Source organism: Talpa occidentalis, unplaced genomic scaffold (genome assembly GCF_014898055.3).
Source record: "Talpa occidentalis isolate TD23 unplaced genomic scaffold, MPIMG_talOcc4v2.1 talOcc4.11, whole genome shotgun sequence".
Lineage (NCBI taxonomy): Eukaryota > Metazoa > Chordata > Mammalia > Eulipotyphla > Talpidae > Talpa > Talpa occidentalis.
In genome coordinates, this window is record NW_023601104.1 from 89,824,870 (window position 1) to 89,838,205 (window position 13,336).

General features: G+C 50.8%; 1 protein-coding gene across 4 annotated transcripts in view; it reads right to left on the reverse strand.

Annotated features, from left to right (window-relative positions):
- ADCK1 (aarF domain containing kinase 1) overlaps positions 1-13,336 on the reverse strand; it is a 99,804-nt gene that overhangs the window by 14,620 nt on the left and 71,848 nt on the right. For 3 of the 4 annotated variants that reach the window (XM_037503765.2, XM_037503767.2, XM_037503766.2), the window contains 2 exons: positions 12,722-12,880; positions 6,007-6,123 (listed from right to left, as the gene is read on the reverse strand). In XM_037503765.2, coding sequence (XP_037359662.1) covers positions 6,007-6,123; positions 12,722-12,880 — 276 coding nt within the window. The remainder of the gene's footprint in view (positions 1-6,006; positions 6,124-12,721; positions 12,881-13,336) is intronic. The other variant, XM_054691899.1, reaches the window with a different exon arrangement.

The window sequence follows — 13,336 nt, forward strand, 5'->3', positions numbered from 1 at the left end:
ATAAGTATTATTATCACTCCAACTGTACAGAGGCAGAAACTTGGGTTTAAGTAAGCTAGCCAATGGCAGAGACAAACTCCTGGTGCCTAGACTCTGAGACCCTCTGCTGCTCCCACCACCAGCCTTGCGGTTCCCATGCTCTGTCCATGCCATTAAAATGACCTTAAAAGAAACAAGAAGGCGAGACCCCACAACAAGAGTAGAAGGGCTAACCACATGGACCAAATGTAATGAGCAAGACTGTGCTTGCGGGAGGGAGCACAGTTAGTGAGAAAAGACAGCAGCGAGGTGCCAGGGGACCCCCAACCCAAGTCAGCAAGGGTGACCTTGGCGTTTGCTATCTGTGAGCCCCAGAGAAGACTCAGCAGTGAGGACACCTGCACCTCTGAAAACAGGAGCTGGAGGTCCTGAAAAAGGAGGATTGATGAACTGACTAGTGAAGTAAGAGCCCAACCACCAGGTCCCCTTTCAACCCAGACCGAAACAAGATTTACTGGCTAGAGAGGGCAAAAAATGCTCTGGAGCCCACACCACATACGGGAGGGTCATCTCAAGGACAGAGGACTGACTCAGAGTCCACATTATGACCAAGGGAGTCCCGGACCCTCTTCCCCTAGTCTCCCGGGGTAGACAGACTAGCCCCAGTCCTACACCCACCTCCACTCTTCACACACAGCCCCTGCCTGCCACCAGGCCTCTGGTCCAACTCTCCGCCCCCAAACTCCTGGCTTCGTCACCTTTTTCCCATCTAATTTCACGCAAATTCAATTGGATCTCGGTCCAGGCGGGATCTTAAAAACCCACTCACTGAAATCCAATTAACCTTCGATAAAGGTCCTGCAATCAATAGTCATCCTGTGGCTGGAGGAGGCCCCCTCCACCCCGGGAAAGTGCGCCTCTGCGCGACCTTTACTTGTAATGAAATCAGTGACACTCACTGTCACCAGCTCTTAAAGTGACTGGCAAATATGATCGCAGGCTCAGACCATGGGTGGGCCCAAAGACAAACAGATGAGGGCCCCTGCACGCCGCTGGCTCCGGGGCCCAGTGCCCTCTGGCCTGTGAGGTGGTTCCTAGGCTTTACTGAGTGTCTGAATCACCTGGAAAATTAGTTAAAATGTAGATTAGCAACTCCCAGCAACCCTTCCCACCCCACATATAGATGAACAAATTTGGAATGGTGCCCAGGAATCAGCATTATTAAGTTAGCTCCCCCTGGTGATTCTGACACAGATGGTTCAAGTCTTAGCTGCCTACAAGCCAAGAATCACTGTTCTACAAAATATACAAGCAGGAAGGACCCTCAGAGCCCAGCTAATCTAACATCTTTAATAAGAATACTGAGGCCCAGAGAGGGAAGTGACTAGTCCAAAGTCACACAGCAAGCCACTGGCAGAGCTGGGACAAGAAGCCAGGTCTGTTGCCCCCTAACCTGGGGTTCCTCCACCTGAGTATCAGGAACTGACGACATAGCTTGGTTGGTGGTCAGGTTCCCTGACTCATGGTCCTGCGGTGCTGGGATGCAGTGAGGTGAGGAGGGGGTCTCTTCAAAGTGGAGTGAGGATGACTCAGCAGGTGGCTGGAGGGTCTGAGCCAGCCCCTTGGGAGTTATTTCTTCCAGTGCCATTTCCTGCTGAGCCCCCAACTCATCACAGTCAAGATGCCACTAATAACCCCCCAAAATGGTTGGGGTGAGATCTTAGCCCGCTGTCACTCCCATATGCCCCTGTACTTCCCTTCCCAAGGAACACTCAGAGCCAGGCTGTTCTTGGGAGGGACAGTCATTCCAGGGCCTGGTTTCCTGAGCCCCGCAGTGCTAGGGAGACTTCAGAACCTCAGATGTCTGCTAGAAACTGTCAGCAACATGGAGTCGTTTACACGCTACACGTGGCTTTGATGGTGGGTGGTCAGAGACATGACAGACTGATTTCTGCAAAGTCAGCCCTGTCCCGAGTTCACTCCCAACATCATCAATGGTTAGCACAGCAGAGCTATGGCCCACAGCCCACTGTCCTACCACTATGAGGCCTCAGCTTTCTGAGGAATGAAGTGTTTAATGATATCATCTCAGAACACCAAAGAGCTTCCCCTAGTCATGCCAACCCTAACAGCCAGGGCAGAGGACAGGGACCTAAGGAAGTAAGACAGTGTGGTATTACTACATTCCATCTCTACCGATGGACGAGAACAGAGCTTCCGGGGAAGACGAGCAAAGATGCCGGTTTAGTAATGAGTGAAAACAATAATGGCAGAAGTCAGATGAGCAGAGGCCCTGGTAGGAGCAAGCAGGCACCTGCAAGGGCAGAAATGCTCTGCACTTTATCTGGCTGGTGATCACGTGGAGTATCTGTGTGGCAACACAGAAGTGCACCAGTACAAGCCTGACTCTCAACAAGCGACCTTTCTTCTCTGCGGCTCTGACTCATCATCTGCAAAATGGACGCAGTAAGACTTCCCTCCTAAGTTTGAGGCAGGAGCCAGACAGGGCTGAAGGTTAATGGAAAGAAGGAAGAGGAGAAAGGACAGGTCCAGTGACACTGAATGGCCATCCTGGGCACTAAAGACATCCCCAGCTAGCACACCCTGTCAGAGAGTCCCATGACATCTCTGTAAAATGGAACAAAGTATGAAATGGGTAAGACCACCCTCGGGGTAAGCCAGAGAGAGAAGGGCTGCATTCAGATCGTGCCCTGGGTGCTTGGCAAAACTGCTCAGTGTTCCAACTTCCACCTCAGGATGCTACTGATGTGGCTCCAGGTCCCACTTCAGCCAAAGGCAGATCCCTGGGAGGCAGGTGGAGAGGGTGGAGGAGAATTCATGAAGCCATGCAGACTAGGTTCAGATGCCGGCTCTGACCCTGCTAGCTGTGTGATGCTTGGCAAGCAGTGTAACCTCTCTGAGCTTTAGCTTTCTCGCCTATAAATGGGGTTAACAATGTATAGCTTTGGCAGAACAGCTGTAAAGCAGAGAAATTATGTGTGTCACATGCCTGGCACATACTGGTTGCTTCTAATTATTATTTTAGTTGTTATTGTTATCTCCAAATCACTCTGCTGTCAGCCTGACCTGCTCTGCATATGCACAGAAACGAAAAATCAACATTCTAGCCCAGTCCTGCCTCACAGAAGCCAACCCAGGGCATGAGGCTGGCTTGCTGATCCATCCATTAATTCACAGGAAGTCTACCAAGGGTCTGCTCTGCAAGGCAGTTAGAAGAGGGGGTTAGCGAGGAGCAGATGAGTCAGGCCCTCAGAGGGCTACCCTGCCCATCTCTCACCTCCAGCACACCCGCCACCTCTCCCAAGCCACTTGTTCAACCATGAGCAAGCAACGCTGGAGCTCATGATCTTTGAAAATCAAAGCTGCCTCTGATTAAACACCATTACAGTCCTGGACTTACAGGATCCAAAGAGATTAATGGATTTGGGGGTGCTGCCGGAATGAAACTCCCACTGCAGCTAGCAGTAAGCAAATGCCAATTACCTGGCAGGGGGTGGGGGCAGCGGGTCCCTGGGAGCTTTCCTAACCAGCAAGCAGAGAGACCCTGCTCCCCTTTCAAGTTGTTCAAGTTGTTCAGAAAGTTAGTAGTGACCATTCCTCTCCTTTTCTTCCCACTGGAGCCAAAGACTTTGATTTCCAGGGTCCTCAAGTGGGTGGGCAAAGGATCCCTGGCCAGATGCCTGGGCATATGCCCACCCTAACCAACAGCAGAAAAATGGCCAAGCAGGTCTTATGCCTCCCCTCCCTGTGGGTAGCTCTGCCCAGGCACACTCACAGCTGCCCTGGAAGCCACCAGTGAGGGAGGCCAATGGCTGCTGGCAGGGGGCCCTGGGAAAGGCACGGGCTCCTCCTCTGAGCTCCTCTCCTATCTGAAAGGGGATGGCCGAATTGGAACAGCCTGCATCTCCTTTCCTCTCAGCAGTGGGAAACTTGATGGGCAACTCAGGTGATGGCCAAGCTTTCCTGGGGGTAGCAGGGGGACCCTGCACCTGTCCAGACTCCCCACTCTACCACACACACACACCCCAAGCATCCAAAGGGTTCTTAGAGCACCATTCCCTAAGGCAGGTGACAAGAGCTGCCTGCAGGAGGCCCAGGCCAACCGTGGGTAAGCCCTAAACTGAGGCCTTGTTCCTGCAGCAGCTCCAGACCCTTCCATACAATCCCTTCTTTTATGGCCCAAGGGGAGCGGTGGAGTCAGAGACCTGAGCTAGTAGACCTAGCAGACCTCTCTACTAGCTGAGTGACCACAGGCAAGCTACCTCCCTTCTCTGAGTCTCTGATTTCTCATCTGCAAATTGTAGAGAATAAGACCTCTTGCCCATGTTTATACTGGAGAAAAGGGCCCAGCATAGGGAGCTCAGCATTCAGTAAACATTCCCAGAAAAAGAAGATAAAACACTCCCGGTGGTGCAGCAGGTTGAGCGCAGCGCTGTGAAGCTGTCCTCAGCCTCCACAGTGCGGGTTCGATTCCTGGCTGGCCAGGGAGAAACCCACATGGCACAGCAGACCTCTCCTGCCTCGCCCGCTGCTCCCCTCAGCAGTGTCTTCAGTCTGTCTGCCTGTTCTGCTCCCTGCTCTGTCTCTGGTGAATCATCTCACCCTCGCACACCTCTGACTGTACCCCAGTTCTTGTATAAATAAATAAAAAATCTTTAAAAAAAAAAAAAAAAGAGGTGGGGGAAAAGATACAACCCAAAATTAAGAATGAAAACAATGACAACCCTGCTGCCATTTCAGAGCATCAAGCACGTGCCAGGCGCTGTGCGAAGCACTGTCTGTGAACTAACTCGGGTGAGCACAAAACCCTCAGAGGCAGGTTATCATCAGCCCCCTGAACAGAGGACACACGGGCACCGGAGGCCTGGGCTCACCCCTGCACCTTCTCCTGCTGTTCCACCTGGCTCATCTGCTAAGCCAAGGCGTGTCCTTCTCCTCTGGGTCTTCCCGCCACTGATACCACAAGCTCACTCATGGGCGGCCTGGGGAGGAGCAGGGACGAGCAATCCCTTCCAATGGGGCTGGTCCTTTCCACTCAATCCTCCCACCCAACGAGAGTGACGGGTCACGCCATCACAAGGCCTTCACCGCCCGCCACAGTCCCCTGGAAACCCTGCCTCCAACCCGGCCAAACCTCACCATGCCCTGCCCTTTCCTTGCAGTGCCATCTGCACCTCCCAACTCCTCCGCCCCTGGCAAATTCCTGCTGCTGCTGCCAAGGAAGTTGACCTGTGGCAGAGTAAGCGCATCTTCCTCCCACTGCCTGGGGTCTCATCATTCCTCCTGCTGCCCAAGAGGTGGCTGAAAGGATGCCGTTATGTCTCACTCCAGAGCTAGGTATGAAGTCCTTAAAGAAAGGAACTGTGTCTGCTTACCCCACAGCCCCCACATCTAGCAGAGAGTAGGGACTCTAAAAATGACTGGTTAAAAAAGCACTGGTTAAAAAAGCACTAAGTACACCTGTGGGGCCCTGTGGCAACCAAGAAAATGGGGTACAGGCCTTACCTCACCGGCTGGCTTTCCCTGACACCAATGGGGTGAGAGACCCAAGCCCTCCCTTCTTTCCTAGTTCCACGAAGCAAATATGGCTGCCTACTTCTGGCCCCTTTTTGCCCAATACCTAGAGTTCTGGGATGTGGCAGGAAGAGGGGAGGACAGGAGAAGGGAGGAGGTTGTGTCTGGGCCCCATAGGGCAGAGGATTAAGTCCCACTGATTCTGCACCACTGTTCTCCGTGGCCACGCAGCTCTGAGACGGCACGGTGCTCACTGTCCAGGCAGGCGCTGCAGGCAGATGCCGAGAGTCCCTGCACACCGGCTGTGTACCCCAGCTCCAGCTTTAGAGACGGGGCAGAGGCTTGCACTAGATGATGTGGAGGAGTCTCTGTGCTCAGGGATTTGATGATAGCTCAGGCAGCAGCCCCCATTTCAAGGTGGTGGGGCCCACCTGGACACACTGCCCTTGCTGGGCAAGCTGCCCACGCCCGGCTCCCTGGCCCTGCCCTCACCTCATTGACATCAATCTTGTTCCTCTCCATGTAGTCTCTGTCGTTGACTTGCCCGCCGTCCACAAACTCCATCAGAAGGACTCGCTTGGTGGAAAGATCCCAGTAGATTCGGGGGACCTGGAATCAGAAAGGGCAGGTCAGAAGGAGTAGGGAGGCAAGGAGCCGGAATCAAGGACCACAGAGGCACAGCAAGCCAGACAGCAGCAGACGCTCCTCCCAGGAAGAGAGAAGAGGCCCACGAGGGGCCTCAGGAGTGACAGGCGGGGAAAGGGAGGCGGGGCAGTCTGCTCCGGCTTGGCCAGCTGGGTCCTTGACCCCTTCTGCTTGGGACAAGAGTATGGCCTCCCGCCCTGATCCTCAGAAGCTTCCAGACTTCCAGAGCCAAAACTAAAACGGGTTCTTGAGGGAAAATGAGTAGCAATCCTCATACACAAGCCAGAGTTGGTATTAAAAGCTCTTTCCCTTTCTCACCAGGCCCGTTTTAGACTCTTCACATAAATCTCAACCCTCTGTCTCAAACTCTACATCTGTGTGATGGGTGTATTGTATGTACATAGGTAGGTAGGTATTTTTGCTGAATGATAATTTTTTAAATCAGATAGTCATAAGTTTTCTCATGCCCACTACCTACAAGCACCTTGTGGCAGACAATGCTAAATCCTAGCGTAACACCTAGTCCAAATCCTCCTCATCCCCAGAGACAACTAAAAAAATACATACTTTCCCTGCGCCATGCAATAGATGTGACACAATCCTTTCTGGCTTATGAGACATAGTGGCAGTCTGCTAGGTTTTTATTGTCCTGATAAAAAAGAATGTTTGTATGGGCCTCCCCTGGTGGCGCAGCGGATGAGCGCTGGGCTGCGAAGCTGCCCACAGCCTCTGCAGTGCTGGTTCAATCCCCGGCCGCCAGCGAGGGTCCCACATGGCACGCAGACCTCTCCTGCCATGCCCACTGCTCTCCTCAGCAGTGTATTTCATTGGTCTGCCTGTTCTGTTTCCCGCTCTGGCTCCGGTGAATTCTCTCACCCTCCCACGCTTCTGACTGCACCCAGTGCTTGTATAAATTAATAAATGAATCTTAAAAAAAAAAAAAAAAAAAAAGAACGTTTGTAGACAGCACAACTCTTCTCACCCTTCTCTTCCTGCCTTAAGAATGAATGTGATATCCGGAGCAGCAGCAGTCATTTTGCAACCATGAGGAAAAATCCAAGAAAATCACAAAGCTGTCAGTCCTGAGATTGTCAGGCTATTAAGACAAAATCAGCAGGTGACTGCTGCAAGCATTTTGCTATGTGAGGAAAATAAACCCTTTTTAAGACACTCTAAATTGGGCTTTCACTTACCAATAGAACAAATGCACTCCTAACTGATAGATTTTTCAACACCTTCTGACTCTCAGAACACCCAGTCGTCAAAAAGAGAACAGATTTTCCCAGCAGTAGGCAGGGGACTGGGCAGCCCAGGGCTGCTGGGCTGCCACATGAATGAACAACACTCCTCTCCACCATCACCGCCAGGAGCAAGGAATTATTGGGCCTTTAACATGCCACGTTTCCAAAAAAATTTGATGGGTTTATTTCCACTTACAAATAAAGAAACATGAGCAACTAATCCAAATGTTTTGGGAAATAGGACTTCCCTCATACCAACCCACAAAACTCATCCAGCTGTAAGAGAACGGCCCTCAAGTCAAGAGGCTGGTTTCCTATTCCTAGCTCTGCTAACTTTGTGAGCTTGGCATTCAGTCTTCCTTGGCATTTTTCCAAAAGCATCTTTAAAAATACGAGTGCAAGTTTGCCGTTGTTGTTCAGGGCTTCCAAATAGAAGGAATATAATTTGGGTTAAGTTCTTCCCTTGTACTTGTTTGGAAACCAAAGTTTGGCAGTGGGCACCTGGGGTTCTGGAGATGAGAGGTCAGACCCCTATCTGGGTCTGCCTGGGGTGACTTGGAAAACAGCCATGAAAGTGCCTCAGATGGGAAGAGAAAACCCAAAGGCTGGGGACTCTCTGGTATTGTTAACGAGCCTCGGGGGTGTGCTTGGTTTCCCTCCTCCAGCTTTCTCCCCAAGGCTCCCTCCATGTGCAGCCATCCTAGTCTGACAACCAAATGTGTCTCTTGTTTCTGCTTAGATCTGAAATGGCAGAAATAGCAAACCTGGGAGAGCGAGGGGTTTCTCATGGGGGCCCAGGAGGCCTGCTGTCCATGGATGGAGGAAGGAAATGCTTACCCCGAAGTGGTTGCAAAATGCAAACCTGTTCCTGCTTAGTTAGGAGCAACCTGACATGGGGACATGAGGTCAAGTGCTTTGTCCTTAATTCACTGTGTGGGCAGTAGGGTTGGGGATACAAGGTGAAATTCACTTCCCCAGAACACCAACATTTTCCCATAGTTGCTTCCCCAACTTTTATCAAAAGAATATAAGATGAGGGGCCTCCCCGGTGGCGCAGCGGTTGAGCGCTGGGTTGCGAAGCTGCCCGCGGCCTCTGCGGCGCCGGTTCGATCCCCGGCTGCTCCCCGGCCACCAGAGGAGGGTCCCACATGGCGTGCAGACCTCTCCTGCTGCCCGCTGCTCCCCTCAGCAGTGTACTTCGGTCCTTCTGCCTGCTCTGCTCCCCGCTCTGCCTCTGGTGAATTCTCTCACCCTCCCGCGCTTCTGACTGTACCCAGTGCATGTATAAACAAAACAAACAAACCAGCAAACAAATAAATAAAGCATGCCTCTATTAAAAAAAAAAAAAAAAAAAAAAAAGAATATAAGATGAGGGCCTCCCCTGGTGGCGCAGCAGTTGAGTGCTGGGCTGCAAGGCTGCCCGCAGCCTCTGCAGAGCCGGTTCGTTTCCCGGCCGCCAGAGAGGGTCCCACAAAAAAATAAAAAGAATATAAGATGAAAGAAAAATTTCAACGAGGCAATAAGAAGAACCAGCCCCCACTGTCACCCCCTGCCAAGCAAAACTAAACCCTGGAAGGCTGATGGCCAAGGCACCTGGTGACCCCACAGGTAGGGTCATATACTGGACATCAGGACCTATGGGTCCAGGGTCTACCTCCAGGCTCCACTTGTCCTCTACACTGGAGCCAATCCTGATCTCAAGAAGGAGGGCACAACCTGAAGCCTTAGTTCCTGGCCCCTGTACCTGTGCTTCCACTTTGCTCCTGTCCCTTGTCAACATGCCCATGAGACAGGCCCTGGCCAGTGGCCTCCACTCAGGGCCACAGTCCCCCCATAACAGGAGCCAAGAGAAGCAAAACACAGACCCACAATCAGACTATCAGACTGGAGCCCTGACTCTGCCACCTCCATCCAAGCTGTGTAACCACAGGTAAATGTAATAACCTCTCTGAGTGCCAGTTTCCCCACCTGGAAAATGGTGATGCCATTTACTAGGAAGCAACACTCCCTTGGAGTCCTGGTGCTTGAGACAGCAGCAGACACTTAGCACCTGCCGGAAAAATATCAGCTGCCATCTGACCGCCATGCAGCTTCCCGGGGGTTCAGACACATCAGGGCTGAAAGAGCGCTGCCTGGAGGCCCGCACAGAGCAGACCTCACCCTCAAATGGCCATGAAGGCAGAACAGCTTGGTGGCTTAGCATACAGGCCTGGAGTCAGGCTGCCCCTTCAGAGCCTGCCTCCATCTCTTATCCAGAAGCTATGTACCTCTGGCCAGGCGCCCTTACCTCTCTGGGCCTCAGTTTCCCCACTGGCAATGGAGAGCTAAGAATGGCACCTCCCTGTGGGAATGTTTTATGGATTAAAGAGTAAATACATGTAAAGCACTTTAAAATGTGTCTAAGACAGTGTAAACATGTAAAAATGTTAATGATTACCAGTTATCGTACATACCCCAGCCTTCCTGACCACACAGTGATTTAGGGACAAGTCACTCACTCACCCTCGTGGCCCCGTGTCATGTCATCATGTCAAGTTTTGCTCCAAACCAAGCAGGAACAGGTTTGCATTTTGTAATCATTTCCGAGTAAACACTTCTATGATCCATCCAAAGGGAGCAGTCCTCCTGAGCCCACAGGACAAACCTCTCTGCCTCCCAGGTTTATATTCCTACCATTCAGACCTCATCATTATTAACCTTTGAGATTAAGTGGTTCCTCATTTTTGTGACTCTTAGGAAGCTCTGGTGTTTCTCCGAAAGCATGTACATCCACTCAGAAAGAGTGGTCCACGATTTCTGGGGAGTCCTAATGTTTTACCTGGCACTGAGAAATAAATCCCAGCGTGGCTCTGCTCAGGTGATGACACCCCCACCCCGAACTCCGTACAGATAACTTCATGTCTCCCGGTCCCAAACCCTGTGGGGGCATGCTTCTCCCTCGTGCCCTGTCCCAGCCACCCCTGTGCCATCACAACCCTCACCACTTGTCCTGTCTCCCTCTCAAACACCCCCCAGCACATACACACAATCTGCTATCAGACCCACAAGTGGCCTGGTCTTGACTGATGGGCCTAGCTGCTCCCTCGCCTCTCTCAGTCTCCCCAACACCACATTTGCATTCAGCCCTTGGCTCAGAGATTTATGGCACAGGGCTGAGGTTATGAAACCCCACTGGAAGATGCCTCACACACTGAGAGGTAAACTCTTCGCTGAGGCTTAATGACGCACAGATGTTGTGAAGGGGTGCCAGTGTGCAAAACAATCTATCTCCAGTTTTAAGAGCTGAACAAGGTTCACCGTGCAAAATTTGCTTCCCGTTTGTACATGTTTAGGCAAAATTAATTACCCAGGAGCCTTAATTCCACGACTGTCTTAGGAATGGTGTGCAGGCTTTGAAGCAGCAGGTCAAATTGTTACATTAATTATTTACCCATTTGGCATCCTCATTTCAAAAATGTGTGTTATTGTTATTATTACATGTCTTGGTCTGCCGACGCTAGTTGGCCCGAGCCAGGGGACAATTTTGCTGTTTCCATGGGAACAGTGGAGGAGATGGTGCTGTATGTCTGGCTCAGAGTTCTAGCTCCAAGGAGATCCCTGCCGGGGAAGAGGCAGGAGAATGTCCTTAGATGAGCACCAGCGTCCAGGTTGGAAAAGCTGGGTTGTAGTGTTCTCTTCTCTGCTCTAAGACTGCCATCTCTGAAAACAGGATCCGTGTCTTAGGCCTGGATACTGCTCAGTTCAGTAGAAGAGACATTCGGCAGATCACATACCCCTTGGTACAATCAACACATCTTAGAAGCCCTCTCTGAGTTCCACATTCTGGGTTGAAATTATGTGCTTCCTCTTGGGCATCACAGAAACATCCACAAGTCACTCTCCAAATATAATGATCTGCACTGTAACAGCAGTCACCCCAAGAGATAGAAAGTCTGCCCAGGCTGGGGCCAACCATCTCTTTCCCATCAAAACAACCCCCAGCTCCTAACATAGCAACAGGCTTAGGAAAGGCCTCGTATATGTGGAATGAAGGGATGGAAGAAATGGAATATGCTCGTGGAAAGATATTTAAGATTTCACAGCATTAGGCTAATGTGTTGTCATTACTTGTCTGAGAGAACCAAGTTTTCAATTAATTGGTGGTTGGAACTTCAAGGCTGGGACAGGGTGACGAGATCTAGTCTGCATGTCTGGATGGACACACACAGAGGGTCCAGGGTACACGGCTATGATGGCAGCCAAGGAATAGCCAGTCACAGTACTGGGGGTGTCTAGACAGGCTGGCTCCCAACTCACTCAAAGAGCTAAGTGTCACCAGGAGTCATACCTCCCACCAAAACCAACGTGTGGAGACACTCCAATGATCACCACTGCTGTGGCTTCTCCTTCTGTGGATTTGAGCTTTAAGATTCTTGGGTGGTTAGTGTGGACACATTCTGCCACTCCGTCTCTGTGAATACAGCCAGAGAGCAGAATGCTCTTTCATTTTGTGCTATGCACTTGGGTGATGTTTTTTGTGTATTGTAAGCCTGATCCCATCTTCCCCATAAGTCCTGTAATTTTTTGTTTTAAAGATTTATTTATTTATGCATACAAGAGCTGGGGTGTAGGCCAGAGGTGCAGGAGTGTGAGAGGATTCACCAGAGACAGAGTGGGGAGCAGAACAGGCAGACTGACTTTGAAATACACTGCTGAGGGGAGCAACGAGCGAGAAAGGAGAGGTCTGCTGCACCATGTGGGTAGCTTCCTGGCCAGGGATCGAACTCTTGCTGCAGAGGCTGCAGATTGCTTCATAGTGCTGAGACTCAACCCCTTGCACCACCAGGGAGGCCCAGCCCTTTGATCTTTGTTGTACAATTATGTATAGAACACATCTGCTATATAAATAGTGGAGCTCACTGTATATTAAATGCATAAATGCATAATCTACATAAAATGTTAGAAAGGTGCCCGAGTTCAAGAGTTAGCAATCACCACCACCACTGCATGTCAGCATTATCATGCAGCCTCATGGAGGCAGAGACTGTGGCTTACAGGCCCTTGGGTGATGCTAAGTGTCTAGCAATTATAGATCATTCAATAAACATCTGTGTGATTGACTGACAGGCCAACAACTGCATGTGGTATTACTTTGTAAAGTAGCCTTCAAGGGCGCTCATGTGCATCACCAAGGAGAATCACTCACCCTCAAAGAGAAGGCTCTGAAGCAGATGCCCCCATTCCAGTCCTTTGAGGGGCAGGAAGGGGAGTGCGGGGTACTCAGGACTAGAACCTGTACTCTTCTACCAAACCACTAAGCCCCCATTCCCCCGGCCCTCTACCTTTAAGAAGTCAAAGTGCTTGAGCATCTGGGCCACTTTCTCAGCATTTCTCCCTTCATTGAGGAAATCCAGCTCCAAAGGCAGATTCTTCTTGGCCTCATCCACCAGCCACATGAACTCAAACTCTGGAAACAGCTGCTTCACAGCCAGGACGAGCACCTGAAATCCACCAAGCACCCCATCAGTCAGCAAGGGAGATGTATTCCCTACCCAGATCTGGGATTTGACAACTCTCCAGGCTGCCCAGGGGGTGAAGAGGGAAACCGCCCTCCTGGAACCCATCTCTGTATTCTAAATCCAAGATGATAAAAACTCTAGGAACTAGGTTTTCTCCCACATCCCAAATAGTCTAAATAGTCCCAGCAGGGGTGAGTGGAGCACCCTGCAATGGAAGGGCATCCTATCTGGAACCCCAAGCTGCCAGGAGAACTGGAAAAAAGCAGATTTGAAAATGAATGAGTGCAAATTATTGTTTGCTATTAAACGTGTACTGGGTGTTTCTTTGGAAATTTGATGATGCTTTGTGAACAGAAAAATACTGCAAGAGCTTACCTCATTTATGTCAATGAGCCTATGTCAAACTGGTTATCTGTCGTTTTGCTTATAGGTGCAGTT